Source organism: Artemia sp. Qi Xiang Cuo, chromosome 19 (genome assembly GCF_049724085.1).
Source record: "Artemia sp. Qi Xiang Cuo chromosome 19, ASM4972408v1, whole genome shotgun sequence".
NCBI lineage: Eukaryota > Metazoa > Arthropoda > Branchiopoda > Anostraca > Artemiidae > Artemia > Artemia sp. Qi Xiang Cuo.
In genome coordinates, this window is record NC_142812.1 from 53,550,564 (window position 1) to 53,574,551 (window position 23,988).

Here is a 23,988-nt window from a genome sequence, read left to right on the forward strand (position 1 = left end):
CAGGGAAAAATAAACACACAAAAAGAAAATAAAAAACTAATCGAAAGTTTTACAACATATAGCAAGAAGAAACGGTTTTTCAGTCAGTTTCTTCTTTTTCTTAAAAAAGGTGAAAATCTGAAAAAAAACTTTTAAAAAATTTCCGCAAATGAGGAGGGAAGCCTGAACTCACCTTGACCTCAGGCCTGCTTTGTATTTTCACATCGTTTTGCACAAAGATATGCAGGTTAGGTTTGATTAATGCTGATGTATTGTTAAGTAATGTTTAATTAAGGTTAATTCGTCAAAACTTTAAGCTTTAGCAAAACTCAGTCAAATTATGACTTTATTCCTGTTCATCTTTGATTTAATGTAACTCTTTAATTTTCAATTAAAATTATTTAAACTTAGCCGTTTTCCAAAACTAATTTGAAAACTTTTTTCCTATGAAAGAAGATTCTAACAGAAAATTAAAGAGTTAAATTAAATCAAAGATGAGCAGGAATAAACTCAAATAATTTGACTGAGTTTTACAAAAGACTTTTGCTAAATCTCTTCTATCAACAGAATCGAACGCTTGCCCATAATCTATAAAACTGAGGATCAAAGGTGTTTGATAACTCAGGCACTTCTTAATTATTAACCTAAGAGTAAAAATTTGGTCGATGCATCCTCTACCCTTTTGAAAACTGCACAAAAACCTTATAAAACCAAAAGCATTGATTAAAAAAAAAAAAAATTATAAAGACATAAAACCGCACAATTTTTTTTTTAAACCAAAAAATTTAATTGAAATACAATTTATAATTCGTGGGAAAAGTTACCTGTAAGCTTTGTAAACCTGTATAAATAAGATATGCTGTAAGCTCTCAACCGTAAAATCTAAACTGTAAACTCTGAACCTATAATCCTTTGGATTTCTTGGAAAATTTGCCATTTCTGAAAAGAAATTAAGCAGAAGTATAGATGAAGAATCTCAGATTAAAGTTTCTCATTTATCATGTGTTCCAAGTGGAAATTGTAATTTAAATCGTATACTTAATTAGAACTAACTGCGAACCAGGAACGATTTATTAACTAATGCCTTAATACGCATTATAATTGATTATGAAAATTTGGGTAATCTTATTGGGTAATGAGTAAAATATGAAAAACATGGTGATAATGCCTTAATACTCACTCATTCACATTAGATTGGTCATTTGCCTCCATTTTAACCCAATTTGATAATGATCATGCAGAAGCCAAGGACACAACCAGGATTGTTTGTGAGGGGGGGGGGAGGAAGGAGGGGTTACAATCAAAAATACTAAAAAATTTTATATGCATTTTTTTATGGTTTTACAAGTCGGACAGAAACTTATTTACCCGTTACGCTTTACAACTCGGGGTTCGAACCCCGTGCCCCCCTGGTTACGGCCTTGGGAGAAGCTAATAGACTGAAGATACTAGTTAAACTTATTCAGAAAAATTTTAATGCAAAATTAAATTCCAAGTTGATTTTCTTTTGCTCTAGCAGTTAATTTGCTCTCACCTGGAAAGGTAAATTACATTTTTATTGAATATTACAAGCTTTTTATCAACCTGGAACCCGCTTCTTGACATGGCTAAGTATCTAAGAAACCGAGAGATGGTAGCAGGATTTTTCTTTTTCACGAATGTTTATTATACTCGGGAAAAGTTTACTGGGATATTTTTGCTAATCTTATAATTGCATAAATTCCATTTCTCAAATTGGTTGTCATCGGTTCTACCTGGCAAAAATAATCGTAATGGAGTCGTAATCACTTTTCTTACAGACAATTTGACAATTACCAAAGGAAAACAACTACCAAGGAAAGGAAAATAATAAAAGTAGCAATTACCAAAGAAAAACAAAGGAAACAATTATGTTAATTTAGGCCAGTCTACAACCTCAATTATCAATAAGCAACTACATCAGTACCGTGTCCAGAATTTTTGTTCGGGGGAACTATTTTGGTAGGGGGTGGATTACAAAAAAAACTATACAAAACGCATACAAATTTGTTTATATGTATTTTCGTCATCTTTTGCGATTCAGACAAAATTCAGGAGGGGAGAAGAGGAGATGTTCAAGCCTGGTAAACTCCCCTGTATATGGCCCTGATGTAATGATCAGTTATTTGAAAAGTTTCCAGAAAGGTTAGGAAATATGCCGAAGGCTGATCGAGCCATTGGCATCTGGATCAGCAAAAAGAAGTCCGAAAAAAATCAGTCCTTTCCAAGCCGTGACACAGCAAACTCAAATTATTTTATTATCAAAGGCCTTACATGGTTATGCCAATCAGTGGCATTTCTTGTCAAATTAAGAGATACGATACTAAACATATAATAATTACAGGCATAGCCATCGTTATACAAATTTATATGCAACAGAAAAAAAAAGTGAACAATGAAACTCAACATAACAAACAGAGTCGAAATAAAACTTGAAATATTTAAAATTCAAACTTTCTCATATATATATATACATATATATATATATATATATATATATATATATATATATATATATATATATATATATATATATATATATATATATATATATATATATATATATATATATATATTAAACAAAAAATCGCGAAGAAAGGAAACGAGGACAATATATATATATATATATATATATATATATATATATATATATATATATATATATAGTACTTGGAACCCGGCATTCGGCACGCGGCAGGCTTCAATATATAGATTCTCACTATCGTTTGTCTTCTAAACGCAGACAATTTGAGCCTTCTCTTGATGTCATGACGTCAAAATCGACCTTCAATTAGAAGTGGTGCCGTTGTATAATTCCATTTTTTTTTTTTATTGGACCTTTAACTTTTACCTCGGCTTATCTTTTTTCATGATGAAAAACGTATCGCGGAACCTTTGTTTCTTTTAATTGTTCAGGTGGTGGGACAAAACTTCTTTTTCTTCCAACTATTTATCTAGTCCAGGTTTTTGATTTTACAATGTATGGAAGGCATTGACGACCACCTTTGTTTCTTTTAATTGCTCAGGTGATGGGACAAGAATTTCTTCTTTTGCCTTGGCTTGTCTTTTGTCATTATGAAAGACATATCGCCAATCCTTTGTTTCTTTTAATTGTTCAGGTGGTGGGACAAAAACTTTTTCTTTTGCCTTGGCTTGTCTTTTGTCATTATGAAAGACAACCGCGGACCTATCTTTGTTTTAATGGTCCATGGGGCGAGACAAAAACTTCTTTTTCTTCCAACGATTTATCTGGTCCATATTTTTGATATTCAAAGGTATGGTAGGTATTGATGACCTTATATTTGTCAAAATCGAAAACTTAATAATCATCGCTACCATTATCAATTTATTTGCTTCGTTCAAATTGCAACTTCAAATTTTCGTTTTTTGAGCCTTCCAACAGACTTTATATTATATAAATAACTATTGCGTTGGACACTCAACCATCTTATTCATGCTATGAACAACATCATATAAGAAAATACTTATATGATGCCATAAGAAATGCTTATATGATATACTAACATAGCACATGATGTCATTTGCAAAAAGCAAAATTCAGGCTCTTAACGATTTTTCGCAGACTTCTGACCTGTGTAGATCGTTTTTTTATGCGAAAATATCCCTAGATACCAATTCCCCCCCCCCCCAAAAAAATACGGAGCCATTTTCAAGAAATAGAATAAATGTATATATACACAATTATTGCTCGTATATATATATATATATATATATATATATATATATATATATATATATATATATATATATATATATATATATATATATATATATAATTGATTCAGAGTTCATAGTGAATATATCTGTCATAAATTAGATATTTTATTAACATTATCAAACCAGTAAACTTTTTCAGTAAATTATAATCCCAGTGAAGCTATTGGATTTTGCAATATTTGTCAAAGTATTATAGTTCCTGACTTATGATAAAACCATTGCTGAATGTACTAACATAGTTTCTGGACATTTATTTATATTTTGTAAAAGTGGTATGAATTTGATATTTTTTTTTTCACTGATAATATTCTAGGTTAGCCATCAAGCAGTGTGATTTTAAATAAATAGGACATCTGATATTTAGAGGCATTTACACTACAATTGAGGTGGGGAAAGAAAAGTGAGCAGGGGGGGGGGGGGTGGAGAGTTGTTAGCAAGAGCCGTGGTACCCGCTGGCATCACCCCTTAAATTTCGGGGACAAGGTAGACAGCCTTCAACGCTTCACTTACTTTTCTTGCAAGGTTACCACAAGAAAAATATTGAATATATAGTTCAGCCCTCAAATATGTGCCTAGAATTTGATATTATTAATTATCAAAGAATTTGGTAAATGTATTTTGGACTTAATCCAGATTATTGAAATGAAAACTGTGCTGGTATTGAATCCAGTTTTAAACTTTGTATCTAGATGCATGACAAAGGGTATTAAGACTGATATGTTCGTTAACAAAGGAATAGAGTTTTTTTATCATGCCAGTATTATGGAAGCCAAAAAACTGCTGTGGACTTATATGAGGTTGAACTCGGATATGAAGAACGATTACGCGAATGCAAAAAAGACTGTGATAACTTGACGGATATCGCAAATGCCATATGGCGCAGTGCTAAGGACGGTAAAGAGCTTCCGACTTTCGTTATTCTCGAACCGCAGTCTGTTCCCACGTGTGGTGACGAAATTGCAGTCTGTATTACTACCAAAGTGAACGAAATGACGAGAAAAATGGACAGTGATCTGCAACAGTTTTCCCGCAAGTTAGATACTCTGAACAATGGTCCGAAAAAGTCTCGGCTGCCCTAAAAAGTATCAATGAAATTGACGCTCGACTTGGTGAGACCCAGCTCATCGGCATAAAGAAATGTCTCCCCAGCAACGTGATGGAGGACCTTCTGAAAAGTCTGTCAAATGACTATGAAAAGCAAACCAGTGTGGTAATTTTCACGCGTTTAAAATGTATTAACCCTCTAAAAGTAATTTGTCCGCTGCCTTAACGAGCCCGACTAAAATTGGTTTCGAACTATTCCGTCTAGAAGAATTCTGCTTTTTGCCTCGAAGGTGTTATCGGTGTCATCATGTGGGGCACATAGCGGCGGACTGTAAGGAAGCTGAAACTTGTAGCCGCTGTGGAGAAACTGGCCACACAAGCTCCCCTGAGAACCCTTGTCAAAATCCTACTTGGTGCCTGAATTGTAATTCGACTAGGCACACATGTTATTACTATGCCTGTCCTGATAACCGAAAAAAATTGAAAGATGGATCACGCTCCCAAAATTTGTAGTATTTTGTCTTGGAATATAAATGGGACAGCACTTGATAAAACAGTTCTGCCTGATACTATGAGCCTAACAAATGAAGTAATTTGCATACAAGAGCACCTGCTTTCCGAGGACAATACTAACCGGCTCAAGTTCACTCCAGTGCTTTATTCGGCCAACTAAACGTGTGAAATCCAGAGATCGGGCATCTGGTGGTTTAGCCACTTTGGTGAGAAAGTCTCTTCAGGCTGAACTTTTAGCATCAAGTAAAGACTTCCTCGCTGTTAAAGTGCGCGATACTGTCATAATAAACATCTATCTTCCTACTAATTATAGATCTCGCCTCTCGGATAGCAAGTTTACGACTGCATGTACTCAGCTAAGCCGTTTCGTGAAGGCTCAAATTCCTGGGAATACAAAAGTTCTATTAATAGAGGACTTCAACTGCGACCTACTTGATACCAAATCTGAAAGCACTTTAATCGGTATAGGTTCCCTTTCTGATAATTTAAAAGTCGTTGGTAAGGACAAAACTTATACATTTATCAGTTTTGCCAACACCACCTCAAATCTTGACCATGTGTTAACGAACTTCCCGGTGAGTGACGAAGTAAAAGTTGCAGCTGATGGTTCTTACTCTGACCATTTGCCTTTGTCATTGTCAATAACACTGGACTGTCCAAAGTTGTCGGGTCAATGCAAATCCCAATGGAGAGTATACAGTGACTGGAAACAAGTGTCGAAAGATCTCTTTGCGGCTACTTCTGGGGATATCCTGAGTAAAATAAAAGTTCCCTTCCATCTGCTGCAGAGAAATGCAAACTCGTATTGCATTGAAAGTGAAATGCGTCTGCATATAAACATTTGCTGTGAAAAAATATCGCATGCTCCGTGTATCGTGGAGTGTAGCAGTTCCTATGAATCACATCCATAGTATATCGCAGGTGAAACGATTGTCTAGAAATCCGAATCAAACGGCGACTTCTGCGTCGGCGAAGCTGTAGCTGAAAATTTGACATGATAGCGGGAAGCCACGAAGTGGAATAGTGAACGAGATTCGAATCCATACTAAACGAAAATTCAATAAAGCGTTAGATGCCCACCGTGCAACCCTCAAAGAAAATTTTGTGCAAAAGCTCAGTAAGAATCCGAACCTTATTTGGTCGCTTCGGTCTAAGCCTGAAGAAGCCAAGCCTACGTCTAATATTTCTGCTAATCAGCGGAGTACTTACTTTGAGTCTGAGTTCAAAGCGCCTGATCCAGTTCTGCAGTCTAATTACGAGAATGAGCTGGTTTCTATGCTTACCGACACCTTCGGCGATTTCTCAGCGTCACCGGTCACAATTTGCCAGGCCGTTAAAAAGCTGAAAAAGGTATACTCAAAAGGCTGCGATAGTATTTGTGCTCTACATATTTCTTTAGGAGGTTATGTTCTTTACCATCATATTGCCCTTCTGTTTCAGATGATTTTGACACAAGGGATAGTCCCGAGTTGCTTTAGTCTGGGTATAGTTAGACCGATATTAAAGAAGGGGAAGCCAGCCGAACAGCCTTCTTCGTATCGGCCAGTAACGATATCTTCATTGTTTTGTAAACTATTCGAGATTGTTTTGTTTGATGAAATTTATGATAAGTGTGAGATGCCTCCACACCAGTTTGGTTTTCGAAAAGGCCTCGGGTACACCCATGTACTTTATCTTCTTGGTAACATATTACTTGATGCTCATCTCTCGCGAGAAACTTTGATCTTAGGTCAGTATGATGTCAGGAGAGCTTTTGACTCTCGGATTCATGCCCAGATTATGATAGAGCAGTGTAAGCGAGGTGTGCGTTCTTCTATTGTAAGGTCACTACGTGATATGTATAGTAACCTCAAGCTTCGTGATCGTTTGCAAGATAGTGAGCTTATTGGGGAGGTTTCCGTACATAAGGGAATTAAGCAAGGGGCTATAACGTCTCCTACTTTGTATAATAACAGTGTTAATTATGCACAACAGGTTTTCTCTCCGAGTTATATTTGCAAGCATATTGACTGGTCACTTCTGGGTTTTGCAGATGATCTTTTAAATCTGTCTCGGTTGCTTTCTTCATTAGAAAATAATTTCTCGCGTCTTGAAAAAAGTTATGCTGATATTCGTTTGCAGTTTAATGTAGAAAAGTCTGCTGATTTGTTTTTTAATTGCCCTGAAGATAATGCTACAGTCAGGCTTGGTGGAATTACCGTAGCACCGTCTAGTCACATTACGTACCTTGGCCTCCCGATTGGTCGTAATCTTCGAGAGACCCAGTCTTTGCTTATTGAGCACCTTTCTAAAAAAGTGCGCATTGCTTATGCGGGTGTTGTCACTAGTCGTCGCAATTCAAGCCGTAAATATTTGGCTCGTCTTTACAATGCAGTAGCTTTGCCCCATGTCTTGTACCTGTCTCCTTTTTGGAAGCTCCTGAGTGCACGAAACAAGAAAGACATAAGGTCGGTATTTTTCAAGTATGCTCGATATCTTCTTCAAGTGCCGCCTTTTGCTAAAAACCACCATATTGCTGCAAAATATAGAATTGTTGAGCCTCTGAGTGCCGTGGAGGAGGTAATTCAGAATTACGTGAAAAAACTAGAGCTCCTGGATCACGAAAGGGCCCACCTTCTCAAATATTTGTGTTATTATGTAGTTCTTTCTGTTTGTATTTGTTTTTCTTGCCAGTTTTTGCTTTTTCTTTCTTTTCTAGTTTGTGCTCTGTTTTTTTCTGTTTATTGTAAGACAGGTTATTAATAAAATTCATTCATTCATAATTATCGACGAGGGAGTCTATCATTACAAACCTAGACGAACGAGGGAACGGACACATATGTCGTGCAGTCACCGGCTGAATTTTAGGTAGAAATTAAGCTAAATGTCGCTGGAGCCGTTGATGCGAAGGGATATGCTCAGGGGGAAGGATTTTACGAATTCGTAGCCAGAATACATATCATACATATCATAAAATGATATGTAGGTTGTGTCCACTTTCCTCTCTCTTCTCTCTCTCTCTCTCTCTTTTTCTGTCTCTCTCATCTCTCTTTTTCTGTCTCTCTCATCTCTCATCTCTCTCTCTCTCTCTCTCTCTCTCTCTCTCTCTCTCTCTCTCTCTCTCTCTCTCTCTCTCTCTCTCTCTCTCTCTCTCTTCTCAAAGAGCTGTAAGGAAAAATTGTTTTAAAAGGGAACAATAAGCGACCTTGGGGGATTTAGAAACTACCAGAAAAGCTGGGTATTGGAACCTTTCCAAGCGGTCTTTCTGATGTGTAGTCAGACCATAATGACAAACATGACAAGTATGCTATACCAGGCGTAGGATAAACGTAAGAAACATACGCAGCTCCATATACCAACCCCACATAAGAAAAATACCAAACTCATTTCATGGGGTTGGGCCACCATGACGAGCAAAGGTAGGGTATTTTTCCAGGTTTTCCCGTTTGATCATGTCCTGAAGCCTTAATTTATTATGTATATAATTTTCTTCGTAGTTGTAAGTACAAACTCTGATATGTTTGTAATTGACGGTAGCCAATAACTGAATTTTATTTGTTTGAAAATGGCCATTTAATTGCTGAATAATATAACTACAAAGCAATCTATAACTACGGAAACGTTCTTGCGTAATGAATGTTTTGAGTAATAGCAGTTTCAATACACTAACACGTTTATCAAGATCCATCAGCTAATATGAATACACCTATGTATCAATGCTGATTTAATTCAACTATTGATAAAAAAAATTCATCAATTTACCAGGAACTACTAATGATCAATTGAACAAATAATTAGTTGAAAAAACTCGTGGAAGTACCTATAAAATGTGCTTTAAGCACTTCAAGTCTGAAAAACACCCATTAATTATTCTAAATTATTAATTAATTAATTCCATATCAATTAATTAATCATTCCAAAAGAAATATTAAATATCAATTTCTTACTTTCTAACTCAGTTTCTAGTTCTTTTTCACACAGAAACTCATTTTCTCCACAAGTTCTTTCAACTGGTGTGTAATTCCTTTCTCAGATCTATTTCTGATTACATTTCTATTTCTATTTCTGAAATCTTGCCAGATTTTCGGAAGTACTTGTCAAGAATTACTCGACCCCAGCCCCCCTCCTAGTGCTTGGATAGAGATGAAGTCTATCAAATAGTTTACTGATTTTGTTATTTTGCGTTTGTTTTACTTATTTATAGCTCTAACAGAATTCAACGTTCACAACATTTGCACAACATTCAAAAATTAATAATGCAGCTAAGCAGTATGACCAGTTTCTGGTCATACAAGCATTGACTGAGAATCTACAGCGGCTAATATTTATCATTTCTCTCAAGTTTTTTAAGACACTGGCCACAGTCTCGTTTGTTTGTTGTTTTTTTTTTAGAGATTTTTCTCTTTGTTGGTTTTTTCTCAAGTTTTTGGGTTGACAACCCCCCCCCCCGCCTCCCCGAGGATTTTGTCCGACTCGTAAAAGCGTAATTCTCATTTCTCTCAAATTTTCGAGTTGAACCCCCCCCCCCCAATAGGTTTTTGTCCGACTCGTAAAAATGTAACAATAATGCATATAATTTTCTTTTTGATACGTTTTTAGAGTTTGTATTGTAGTGCCCCCCCCTCCCCTGGACAAAATCCTGGATACACCCTTATAACCAAGTCAAATATACATTTTTCGTTTAAAGTACAAGCGAGCATAAGATTTAGTTTTTCAGATGGAGGTAAAGAGCGCAGTTGAGACTCAAACAGAGCAAAATTATTTCTTCGCGGGTTACATAGCAAGTATCGATGATACTAGTGCAAGTAAACCGACTGACAATATGTCCCTAGGTTTGTAGGATTATGCAAAACTAAAGCTTTACAGATTGCACAAAAGAAAACAGGATTTTTTTTTACACTGGAAACATAAAGCACCTTTGAATATTTTTTACTGAAAATGAAAAATTATTGAAACATGTGAAATATATATGTTTCACAAACATGTGAAAACATATATGAAACATTGAAATATTGACACATGAAAATGTAAAATTATTATTTCTTATGTTTTCAGAAAAGCACATGTTTTGCATAATCCTATAATCTTTGTGACATATCATCAGTTGGTTTATTTACATCAGTTTTGCAGATATACGCTACATAGGCTGTAAAGCAGAGCCTTTGCCAAACCATCGTCGGTTTACAAAAAACCTATGAATTCAAATACCGAACTGTGACGAAAAAAAAAAAAAAAAAAAAAAAAAAAAAAAAAAACTTACTGGTCCAGGAAGTCCAGGTTGAATATACGGTCCTTTAGCTGAAACCATGGAAAATGGAGGAGGTGGACCATTTTGTGGATTTGGCATCATTAAAGGATGACCATATAACAATGCTTGAGGGACAAAAGGGTACGGGCCACCTGGATGAGGTGGAAGAATTACTGGCTGCACAGGATAGACCGAATAAGCAGGGAAAAAAGGATACACCATTTGGTGGTTAACTGGAGGCTGATGTTGTTGATGTTGACCTTGAGGTGGTTCTTCGTGATTATGACCATTTGTATTTCTCGGAAGATTTGCCATTTTCTGAAAAATATAGAGTCGAAGTAGATAATAAAGGGTCTTATAATAGATGGTAAATATAAAAATAAATAAATAATAAAAATTAGTTTTATTTTTTAATAAAAATACAAAATCTAAATAAAAATGAAAAATTTAAAGATAAGAAACTTGTTTGTTCAAATGAAAATAAACTTTATTTATAGAAACAGATAACAGGGGGTAAACAATCAATTTCTGGATAGATTTTGTTTGATATCATAAAGAAAGTTGCAGAGCCAGGCAAATGAAACTTTCAGGGATCATCTCAAATATTAAATTCTGAAAATTAGTGAAAGTTTTAGCGATATAGCTCCACTATTTTTCTTTGAAACATTAAAGAAAGTTTATCAACAAAGGGATTGTTTTCCCCCAGTGATGAAAAAAAAAGAAAGGAAAGAAAACAAGAGAAACCTTTAGCTATGATTTCAGAGGAAGAAGGAGAAGTATTGACCGATGCTAGGTCCATCCCTAATACATCATGCTCCTAACCGAGCATTTAAACTCTTCAATCAATCAATCAATCAAAATCAATCAACCTTTTATTTTTAAATAAATGAACAAACGAAACAATTAACATGAACATTTCAACTCAAAGCAATGCTTGTGCGAGTCACGCCTGAAATTGGTAAACAAATTTATATCACACTATGAAATGAGAAGAATTGAGAAGAGGTGGAGTCAAAGAAGGAGAATGAGAGGATAAGATACAAGAGAAAAATTAAGACATAAACTCATGCGGTATCAAATACTGTGTAAGACAGTTATCCTTTTTGGAGTGTGCCAAATGATTTTATGGATTTAATAGATTCATTAATTGAGTTCCATACAGAAATACTTCTATAAACTGGAGTGTTAAGACCTTGTAAGCCTTTTTCCCGGTAGCACAAAATTGTACTGGTTGCAGCGGAGAGCTCTTCCTCGATTGATTGTGCTACAAAGTTCGAAGTACATGGAAAGACCTTGAAAAATTCTATTCGATATTGCCGTGTGTGCTAAACGCAGATTACTAACGTTGATTATCTCTGTTATAAATATTGTTCCAGTGTCTCTGTATAGGTCTGTTTAGGGGTATAGCCTGGGGAGGCAATATTTGGCCTTGAATGCACGGTTTCATGATCTCTTCAATGATTTTAGATAAGATTTGAATGTATCGCCCTAGACAGAACATCAATAGATCAAGTAAGGGAAGAGAAAAGCATTATAAAGCATTTCCATCATGTCAGCACTTAGAATCAGGCTAACTTTATGTAACATTTATGTTTGCCGTGAGACTGTTGAAGACAGCAGGGATATGGGATGTTTGAACGAAAGAGAGGAATCTATGAATACGCTGAGGAACTTTGTGACTTCAGTAATCAACATAATACTGATGATAATAAGAAATAAATCCTATCACAAAAAATTATGATAAGATAATAGAACATAAAATAATAATAAGAAATTATTAATTGCAAAAGATAAAAAATAAATTCATTATAAGAAATATAAGACAATGATAAGAAATAAATTAATTGCAACGATTCATAGTTTCGCTTATCGTTTACACATTTCCCCAACATGTTTTAAATTAAGGATTAGGGATCGTATCCAATCTTAACATCATACAGAAAGACATTAAGTAATAAAAACATCTCTAATAAGACATTATCTAATAAAATATTATTTAATAAAATTAAAAACATTAAAAAGGGAAAATTACTTTAAGGGCTTTAGATTCCGAATCCCCAAAAGACATAACTAGAACTCCAACTCTTATTTCTAACCGAGTTTGGTCGAGACCTGGTAACGTTTTCTGGGGTATGTTGAAGATTATGGAATCGATCGTTGGATCGTTTGTTCAAGATAATGCTTGAACAATTTGAGTGAAACTTGCTGCGAAACTACCAAAAATCAAGTCAATTTGCGAAGTCAATGTGTTACTTGGCGGTGAGTTTCTTGAGGAGGTGATACTACTGCAACAAGACCTTTTTTACGAACGATGACACGACCAAGCGAGAGGTTCTAGGAGCATAGTTTCAAGGCGGACGAAAGAGGATCGAAAAGATGATAAGCAAGGCCTGGATTGTGAACAAGGTTCAGGGTATGCAAAGAGCTCTATGCATGTAGTTTCTAGAGTGACTTGCGTAAGCTGAACAGACGATAGCACTGAAACAGAGCCTGGTATAGCTGCAAGAGCCAGGCTTGGCAAGAGCATCAAGACAGATGGGCAAAGTCTAAAGAGACGATGCTACTGCAGCAAGCCCTGTTTTATGAAAGAGGGCCAGGCTTAGAAAATAACTCCAAAAAACTTGGAAAACAGCGTTGCCTAAGTAAAGAATGATGTTGACATAATGGATTATTAATTATTTTTTTTGGTTTGTTTGTCTTAGATCAGGGCACTTCGTATCGTACGAGTTGTCGCAGAAACTTCAAAAGGGACTCGCTGGAAATTGAAAGGACAGTGCCCTTTTTAATAGTAGAAAGTGATTGGAGGGCAACTAACCCCCTCCCACGCCCATCATTTCCCCAAACACATCCAATTAAAATTCTCAGGGTAAAGGTTGTAAGTAATGCCCTGGGAAGCGTATAATGTTTGTATTGCTTTGTCGTAGAAAACTTCAAAGAGGGATAATTCGATTGAAAATTGAGAGGATTAGTGCCCTTTTTAATAGTCGAAAGTGATCGGATGGCGAATGCCCCCCCCCCACCTATCATTTCCCCTAACCCTTCCGATAAAATTTTTGATATAGCCATTTTGTTCAACGAAGTTGAAAGGTCTGGAAATTATGTCTATGAGGATGACAGCCCCCCCCCACCGCCCTCAGGACAAGGGTTGTTAGTTATGTCATTGGGGCATACAAGGTTTTTTTTATAACAAGCGTTGTCGTAGTAACTACAAAAAGCACTTATTCGATCGAAAATGGAGAGAAATAGTGCCCTTCTTAGTCAGAAGTGATCGGACGGTAAATGCCCCCCACGCGAATCATTTCTCCTAAAATTTTCAATCAAAATTTTGAGACAGCCATTTTGTTCAACTTAGTTGAAAGACCAAGAAATTATATCTTTGAGGATGACAAATCCCCCCCCAGCCCTCAGGGCAAGGATTTTAAGATTGGATTGGTAATCAGAATGCATCTATTAGAAATTTTGAGACAACCATTCTATTCAATATAGTCTAAATATCATATAAAAAGGCTTTTAGGGTTGAAACAAACCCTCAGAGCCTGGGGGCAAGGGTTGTAAGTTGTGCCCCGGGGGCGTCAAAAGTGATGGAGAGCATTTAGCCCCCATTCCCGACAACCTCTCTTTTCACCGAACGCATCTGATTAAAATTAGGAGATTGCAATTTTGTTCAAAATAGTCCAAAGACCATATAATAATACCTCTAGGGTACCCTTTCTCAGAGTCAGTGATCTGACGGCAGCTACCCCCCCCCCCAGACACACACGTCGTATTGTCCCGAAATGCATCTATTAGAAATTTTGAGATAGCCATTTTATTCAAAATAGTCTAAATATCATGTAAAAAGGCCTTTGGAGCTGAAACAAACCCCAGAGCCTGGGGGCAAGGGTTGTAAGTTATGCCCCGGGGACGTCAAAAGTGATGGAGAGCATTTATCCCCCCTTCCCGACAACCCCTATTTTCACCAAACGCATCTGATTGAAATTAGGATAGCAACTTTGTTCAAAATAGTCCAAAGAACATATAATAATGCCACTAGGATTGACACAACCCCCCAGTGCCCTGTGGATAGGGTTGTAAGTTATGCCATCAGGGCATATACGGTTTTTTTTATAGAATGGGCGGTCGTATAAACATCAAACGAGGCTCATTCGATTTCAAATTGGAAGTCATAGTGCCCTTTTTAAGAGTCAAAGTGAATTGAGAGCAAACAGCCCCCCCCCTCCACGCTCATAATTTGCCTTAACACCTCCAATCAAAATTTGGAGATAACGAATTTGTTCATCATAGTTGAAGGGTCTGGAAATTATGTCTGTGAGGAATACAAGCCCCCTATAGCTCTCAGGGCAAGGGTTGTTAGTTATGTCCTGGGTGCATGTAAGATTCTCATAGAAGGGGTGGTCGTACATACTTTGGAGGGGACTCATTGGATTGGTAATTAGAAGTTCTAATGCCCTTTTTAAGAGCTAAAGTGAACAGAGCGCAGCTGCCACACCCCCCCCCCACACACAAACACGCCGAAAAATATTACACGCCGAGACAGTCCTTTAATTCAAAATAGTCCAAAGATCATATAACAAGGCTTTTGAGGTCAATACAAACCACCACAGTATGAGGGCGAGGGTTGTAAGTTATGCCCCTGCGGCATTTAAGGTTTTTATGGAAGGGATGGTTGTATAAACTTTAGAGGTGGCTCAATTGGTTGAAATTGGAAGTAATACTTCCCTTCTAAGAGTCAACAGTGATGGAGATCAACTAGCCCCCCCCCCCAACTACCTCACTGTTCACCAAATGTACCTGACTGAAATTTTGCGATGGTAATTTTGTTTAAAATAGTCCAAAGAACATATAACAACGCCTCCAGGGTTGGCACAACCCCAAAGAGCCCTGGGGCAAGGGCTCTAAGTTATGCCCTGGGGGCATGTAAGTTTTGTATGGAATGGGGGGTCGTATTAAATTCAGATGGGTCTCATTTGATTTTAAATTGGAAGTTATAGTGTTCTTTTAAAGAGTCAAAGTGATTTGAGAAAAACTACTCTCCCCCCCCCCATGCCCATCATTTCCCATAAAAAACATCCAATCAAAGTTTTGAGACATCAAATTTTTTCAGCACTGTTGAAAGGATTAGAAATTATGCGTTTGGATATTTCAACCCCCCCCCCCTCCCCCCGAGACCTAGGGAAAAGGAGTGCAAGTTATGCAATTTGTTCATTGTTTACATATAGTACATGTTATCCAGAATGGATACGCATGTTTGACTTCTACTTTCCCAAAATACGAAGGGCATTAGGATGAGTCTTTCAGGGAATGTTGAAGCGACTTTTGAATTAAATAATAATATGTTATGTGTATATTGGTTGTCAAAAGGGTGTAAATCAGGAATGATTGAGTATAACAATTCGGAATTTTCGGGAAATGACAAGGGAGATGACCAATTGACCAAAAAGGCAATATTTGCACGCAACTACTACTACAGCCACTGCTGGTTCTACTGTTATCACAAGTGCTACACTACTATCACTAAAACTACTACTTCTGTTGCGAGTGCTACTAAGGCTGAGGATATTGAAACAAAATATATCAGGAAACGCTGAGGGGGAAAGTTGAACTTAATCAAAACATACTATGTGTGTACAGATTGCTGATACGGGCGTATCAGAAATATTTTTGGAACGGCTTATCATATCAAGAGTAAACTTCAGGGGTATCATGAGTGGGATGTCCAGTTAACCAAGAGGCAAAATGTGCCTGTTACTAATGCTATTAATGCTGCTGCTGCTACTCCTGATACTACTAATAAGTATACATTATTACTGCTACTACTGTTTCTACTACTACCACTACTATTATGATACTAGTAAAATTAAGCCTACACGTATGACAGTGAAAATTTGAGAAGATATTGAGGGGGAATTTGGAATAAATCATAACACACTATGCGCATGCAGATTGTTAAAAGGGCGTATCTCAATAATTGATTTGGGTATTAAGTTGAAAATTTCGAAGAATACTTAATAACACTCAGTAATAACACTAATACCACTGCTACTTTTCCTTATGCTACTGCTGCTACTAAGCTACTCCAACTACTACTTCAATTGCAATAACTTGAAAAGTTTAGACCACTAAGGCGAAAAGGGCATCACAAGGGCGTCAAACGCGCTCGTTAACAGTGTTTTTGGAATGGAGTAACGCGTCCAGGTAGGACATTCGGGGCATCATAAAAGCGATGTCCAACTGACCAAAAGGCAATATGTACATGCTACTACCGCTTATAATACTGCTGCTACTACTGCTACTAATACAACACTAACATCAACTACTTTTACAACCACCGAAACTACTGTAATAATAGTACTATTAAGGCTAATTCTATGAAGGTAAAATTTGAGAGAATCTTGATGGCAAATTCGAACTAACTAAAGACGCTACGTGCATTTAGATTGTCAAAATAGTGTGTCTTAAGAAGTGATTTGTGTATTAAGTTGAAAATCTCATAGAATGACTAAAGGGGAAGATCAATTGACCAAAAGGCAATATGCGCACACTACTACTAATGATACTGCTGCTGCAACAATTACTAGTTCTACTACTACTATTACTCGAACTACTACTTCTTTCGCAACTATTTCTAAGGTTAAGAGAATGAAGACGAAATTTTCAAGCAGTATATGAATATACAGGTTATCAAAAGAGCAAATCGACAATATCATTGCTATGGCTAATTGTAGTAAGTTGAGTAGTTATACTTCTCGCTGTGACTACTATTACAACTATATCTAAGGGTATGAAGGAGAAATTTTCAGAGAATATTTCTCAAAATTTCTGTTGTACGGATGACAACCTGCCATCCGTATGCAGGTTGTCGAAAGGACATATCAGCAATATCTTAGGGACAGTTTCGTGGGTGAAATTAAAAAACTTACCACGCTCGTTGTGGGGGTTGTTGAACTATCCAAAAAAAATATTTGCATTATAATACTACTGCTTCTACTCCTACAACTACTACTACTGCTACAATTATTATTACCAGCTACTACTACTACTACTACTGCTACTAAAGATAAGATTCCTACTATTAACTCTACTCCTATTGCTACTACTATAACTACTGGTGCTACTACTACTACCAATAAACATAAGAATATTAAGGGTAAAATTTTGGGCAATATTGTACATGTATTGAAATAAATCGAAACCCACTATACCCACATAGGTTGTCAAGAGGACGTATCAGCAATGCTTCAGGACCGGTTGATGGTATTAAAATATAAATTTCATCATGTGTTGAAGGGGATGTTGAAAAAAAAGGTGCCATGTACATACTGCTACTACAACTATTGCAACTACACAAGATAAGGGTATTAAGGTGAGGCTTTCAAGGAATATTTAGGCGGATACTGAATAAAATCAAAACTAAATATGATCATGTAGATTGTCAATAGAGTGACAAAGCAATATCACAATAACAGCTTACACTATTAAGTTAGACTTTTCAGGGTAAGTTGTGACAGATTTTGAACCAGCCACAACAAACTATGTGCATACTTTTGATACTACTTCTACAGTTACTGCAACTAATGACACTAAGGGCATTAAGTTGAAACGTTTAGGAGTTTCCATTAAACGAAAAAACTATGTACACGCAATTATTACAAAGGCATATGAGGAATATCATAGGCAGTGTTGTTCTATCTTAGCTAGTAATATCATTGATATTTTAAAGAAGCTACTTTGATTTGACATTAAAAGTTCTAATACCCTTTTCAAGAGTGCAAAGTGGTTGGTAGGCAGAACGGCCTTGTAACTGTATCGTTGGGGCTATTACACAGGTCAACCCTCCACAGTTATTCAATTTGTCCATTATGTTTAAAAACTAAATGTTGCCTTAAGGTTAAATAAAAAAGCACCGTGTGTATGCTGATTGCCAATAAGACAGCAGTATCCCAACAACGACTGAGAGTATTATGTTCAAACTTTCGGGGCGACCTCCATTACTAGTTCTGCTCTTAAAATTTAACTAAATCAAAAGAGTGTAAGTATATCCAAGCTGTCAACGAGCATAGATATATTTTTTTGCGAATGGTATCAAATTTTATTTTTCAGGTCAACTAGAGGAGATATAAAACTAAATTAAACACTACTATTTGTGTCCACATTTTTAAGAGTGTACGTTGAAAAATTTTCTCCAGCATAGAAATGGCAGGTCAAACTATAAATTCTTAAAGAAAAACTGAAAAGATTTAAACTACTATTTTCTTTATCCATGAAAAGACCATGTCAATATAAAACGAACAGAAATTAATTAAAAGAAAAATTTTTCAACAAAATAAGTTTTTCAAAGAAAAGTGAAGAACTCCAACTCAATACGAGCAGAAATCAACATGAGTAGGGCTCAAAAACTATATGCATTCCCAAGGCCAGGACATAATTTTTACTTCACTGAAAATAAAAAGAAAAAAAATTCACTTTTATAACTTTAACAAATATTATTAACACTTTAAGGAATAAATATCAGCATATGTTATTAAACTGACAATGCACACTCATTTCTGTTTTTTCGGTAAAGTACAAATTATGTTCTGGCCTTGGGAAGGCATATTGGTTTTGAGCCCTAGGGAAGTACCTAACAATTTTAGAAAAACCTTAATTAAAACACTTTGTAAAAAAGATGATGAAAATGACTTTTACAGTAATTATAGCGGTAGTCTAGTGTAATTAGGCAGTAAGTCACTCAGTTATATGACACTATTAAGGCTGAGTGATGCAACTGACAAAGTTAACAGGGAATAGTATTTCGGCTTTAGAAAAGGCACAGTTGCCGTCGACCATAGAGCTATTTATAGTCTATAAACTAAGAAGTACCCGAACTTTCATCTACCTCCGACTCTCATTTTTATATATTACAAGCAAGTGTTTGATTCTGTTGATAGAAGAGTTTTAGTAAAGGTTTTATCCTTGTATGGTATACCAGACAAATACATTAAGGTGATTAGTGCTATGCACGAGAATAACACTGCTGCGGTTAAGGTAGGAAATGAGGTTAGCAACTGGTTCTGTATTAAATCAGGAGTTAAGCAGGGCTGTGTTCTATCCCCCTTTATATGGATTATTTTGATGGACTTTGTTTTAAGGAGCACAGGAAAGGCAATGGGAGACCACCAAATAGGGAGGAAAAAGTCTCCTGGACTTGGATTATGCTGATGATATAAGCAACCTAGACGAAAGTGTGAGCAAAACGAATGAAGTTTTAGAGGTTTTGCGAGTTCAAGGTGCTAGAATTGGTTTGAAAATTAATGTTAGGAAGACTAAGTCACTAAGGCTAGGAATAAGAGAAGATGAAAAGGTGACGTTGGGTAATGATAAGATTGATCAGGTGGGCAGCTTCACTTACCTTGGTAGTATTATTAGTAAAGATGGTGGAAGCAGTGAAGATGTTAAAAATAGAATAGCCAAGGCTCAGGGTGTTTTTTCACAGTTAAAAAAAGTCTGGAAGAATACGAATACAAGTCTGCTAACCAAGATTAATATTTGGAAGCTACAGTGCTGATAGTGGTCAAATGTGGCTCTGAAGCATGGACGCTCCGAAAAGCGGATGAAGATTTGCTAGATGTTTTCCAGAGACATTGCTTAAGGATTGTTCTGGGTACCCGGCTGACTGACCGTATTTCAAACAATAGGCTGTACGAAAGGTGTGGTTCAATACCGCTCTCTAGGGCTATAATAAAAGAAAGGTTGAGGTGATTAGGGCACATTGTGCGGATGAAGGATGACAGATTGCCGAAAATTGATCTTTCCGACCAACCATTTAAGGCTAAACGGCTAGCAGGTCGTCCCCATCTAGGGTGGGAGGACGTCATAAAGAAAGATGAAAAGGAAATGAGAACTTCGAAGGCGGGTGTAAAAAGGGAGGCTTTGAATAGATTGGGGTGGAGGAGGATCGTGCGTAGCTGTGTTGGCCTCAGGCGGCTTGGTGCTGCGGTGAGTTATTATTAGTATTATTATTAGTTTGGGTTTGATTTATTTATCGATGCTGATTAGTGGTAGTTTTACGCTTGGTAGATTATTTGATTTTATTATTGCTCGTTTTATTTAATGGAGTTCTTTACTTTTCTGTGAAAAACTTATTTTTAGGAAAATTTTTTTTTTAATTGATGACAAAAAAAAATGCTGAAGAGATGATATTAGTACCGCACGAAAACCTGTTGTGGCAACGAGGACCAGGCTCGGCAATACATCAAGGCGGATGAAACGTTACGGGGGTCGAAGAGAGATTGCTACCCTGGCAAGGTCTGTTTTAGGAATGAGGGCTCAGCTTATTAAACAGCACTTAACATTTAGTTTCAAGGATGAATAATGAGGATTGAAGAGAAAATGCTACAGCAGTAAAGCTTGTTGTATCAGCGAGGATCAGGCTCAGGAAGCACCTCTAGGCGAAGTCTTTGTGGTCTTTTTGTTCAGTTTCCGTATTCAACGTAATTCCTTTTTCAGTTTCCGTATTAGCATTGACTTAGTGGAGAACAAATAGCACTGGAACGGGCCATGCAACTCTGCTTGGCATTTGCATTTGGACAACAACACATTACAACTTTCAATAACTATTCTGACAACTTGCAGGCAACTGCCGGGGGCCTCACAAACGTATGTCATACCCATTTCCAAGGGCGTCGATTAGGGGTGGGAATTACCCACTCTAGATTATGAACAATACCCTTGTTTGGCGTTTTTATTGAAAAACCAAAAAAAGAATTGTCCCCTAGCTTTTTTCAAAATACCTCTAATTCTATCTTCATTTAAAAGACAAGAAAACCCCTGTCCCACTCTTACATTTTCATGAACTGACACCCCTGCCCATCCCCCCAAACTGTATGCGAGAATCAGTCTGCATGCTTGCTAAACAGATCTACTGGCCTTCGGAATAAATATGGAATGAGGACAGAGGCACGGCTATTTGGACTTAAAACAAGTCCCAAGGTCAATGACAGAAAGGTTTTGGCCTATTTCTGTGCCCCTAAAGTTCTCCAATCTCTTTAAAACATGCTTTTGGATGTGTTTTTATCTTTTTAAGTCATATTGGAAGTCTTTGGGGTGCTTTTATTCATTTTCCATATAACATATAATGAAACATTATATGTTCTATAACATATAATGAAAATATGTTGAATGAATAAATCCAGAACAACAGCGGTAAAGAAAGCTTTCTCCTGCTCCCTAAGCTTTATTAATGGACCCCTCCCTTTTTACAAAACTAAGATTGAAAATAGCTAATTTTGGGATAAGTATTTTTTTTATTTTTACCAACAGGTTATTGCTTTTCAATAATTCTTTTTTTCCTTGCTTTATTAGAACTCGTAAATTCTCTTCAAATCACTTTGCCGCTTGACTCTAAAATTTCTACACAAACTCAAGTCCAGTAAGGGTATTCAAACACGGAACTAGAGCCAATACCCCAACGACATAGATTCCTCACAACAAACATATTTTAACGCGAATTTACTCCTTATAATAGCACAAATAAAACTTAGATTGAGAAAATTCGCAAAAGAGCTCTAAAAATTGTTCTAGATTCGCCCTTTATTGCTTATGAAGATCATCTAAATTAACATCATTTGACCACACAAAACCTACTATGAACTGAAATTCTTACAGTCCAGCCATCACCCTCTCATTCTACATCCATTCCTCCCTATCAGGCCAACTTCAAAACAACAAATGATCGGGTGTCTCAAAGTCCACACAGTTCAACCCACTTGAAAACTAAAACTGTCAGAATAAAACTTTAACTAAAACAAAAACATCCGGAATTTGATCTAAAGGTGAAAAGCTGTACAAACAGTGAAAATTACCAGAATAAACATAGTTCACTCTGACACAGAGTATATAGTAAATAGAAAAACAATATAGTATTGTTTAAGCCAAATTCGGAAATATTGCCATTGTTTTCTAGTAATATTAGGAATTCATGTTCTGGTGGATATTTTTTTTTATCCACTTGGTCGATCAACGAACCTATTCTTACGATTGCTGCCCAACGATGTGTTCGCTGTTCACTAGAAAAGAAATACAGAAACAAACTCCACCCCTTTCCTCTCGAAAAAAACCCAACAAACAATCCCCACAACTATTGTAAAAAACCTAATGATCTAGAATTAGACCGAGTCCGTTGATTTTGAATTGAAAATCAAGTATTTTGCAGTAGGTTGTATCAAGACATGGCTAATTGTAGAAAAAAAAAGCGAAGACAGATAGTCCAAGTAATTGAGAGGCAAATGTTTAAATGGCTGCATGCACGGGTAAATGGCGGGAGTAAGTATGACTTTCTTAGTCATACTAACAGAGGTACGGGTATAATACAGAATTGGTTGTCTTACCTGTTCAAACAATTCAAACCATTTTTTGGCCACCATAAAAAGGACTTCAGGATGGACAGCTCCTCCTTTAGCAGCAGATTCAACATTCAAACATGCCCTTTCCAGCATTTCATCGTTCTGTTCCTTACACTGTAATTACAAATTCACTTACAGTTTCTATATTAGCAAATAGCAACCAAAAGAAAATTTAATAGAAGTAAAAAATAATAAGTAATAAAAAAAGAATAAATATCAGAATATAATTAAAATATATAAAATAATAAATACTGAATGAACACATAAAATAAACATTAACAATAAAATAAAAACAATACATACAATGACGAAATAATAAAAGTCAAATTAACAAATAATATCTATACTAAAAGTGCTTTGGTTTTCTGTTTTTTTATGCATTTTATGCAAGAGAGTTTGTTTGTCATTATCTTCTTTTGCTTCTTCTTGGCGTTATGATCTCTTTGTCTTATTTTCAGATAACCAAGTACTTGTAGGCTAAATAAAATTTAGCTATTGATAAATTTAATGGTAATTTTTTTCAATAGGATATACCGCTGTTCTCGGGTATTTTGAGTTCATCTTATTTTGTTTTCCCAGGTATTTTGAGTAAATCTTATTATTGCTATCAGTTTTTCAGAAATGTTTATACTATTTTCTTCTTTTTATTCTTTGTATATAGCATTTTTCATCTTTTCATGTTATTTCCATGTATTTTACAGCTGTTTAGCCTAGTTTGTTTCTGTTGGTAAATGTTTCCATTTTATGACCACCTTCATTAAAAGTATCACCTGTTATTCTAAGACCTCAACTTGGCCCTCAAGACAGATCATATGGCGTTTGTAAGACAACTATGGTAGTTTTTCAGAAGCATTTTTACCATTTTTTTCCGTTGCACATTGTTTTTCATTTTTTTTTATGTAATTCTCTTGCACTTTGAAGTTGTTTTGTCTAGTTTCTCTTCACCGTCTTTTTTCTAGTCTATTCTTTTTCCACTGTTAAAAGCTTTCATATGTGAAGCCGCAATAATCTCGCCCCTTTTTTGCCGTCACGTAGGTTTTTATTTTATCTATAAATGGGAAGGCATCGTGACCCAGGATACTATTGCTT

General features: G+C 36.1%; 1 protein-coding gene across 2 annotated transcripts in view; it reads right to left on the reverse strand.

The window, feature by feature from the left end:
- The window catches only part of Dora (zinc finger SWIM domain-containing dorado), a 162,480-nt gene that overhangs the window by 12,034 nt on the left and 126,458 nt on the right, over nucleotides 1–23,988 (reverse strand). For both annotated transcript variants that reach the window (XM_089105678.1, XM_089105679.1), the window contains exons 17-18: nucleotides 22,885–23,013; nucleotides 10,532–10,837 (exon numbers count right to left, since the gene is read on the reverse strand). In XM_089105678.1, coding sequence (XP_088961804.1) covers nucleotides 10,532–10,837; nucleotides 22,885–23,013 — 435 coding nt within the window. The remainder of the gene's footprint in view (nucleotides 1–10,531; nucleotides 10,838–22,884; nucleotides 23,014–23,988) is intronic.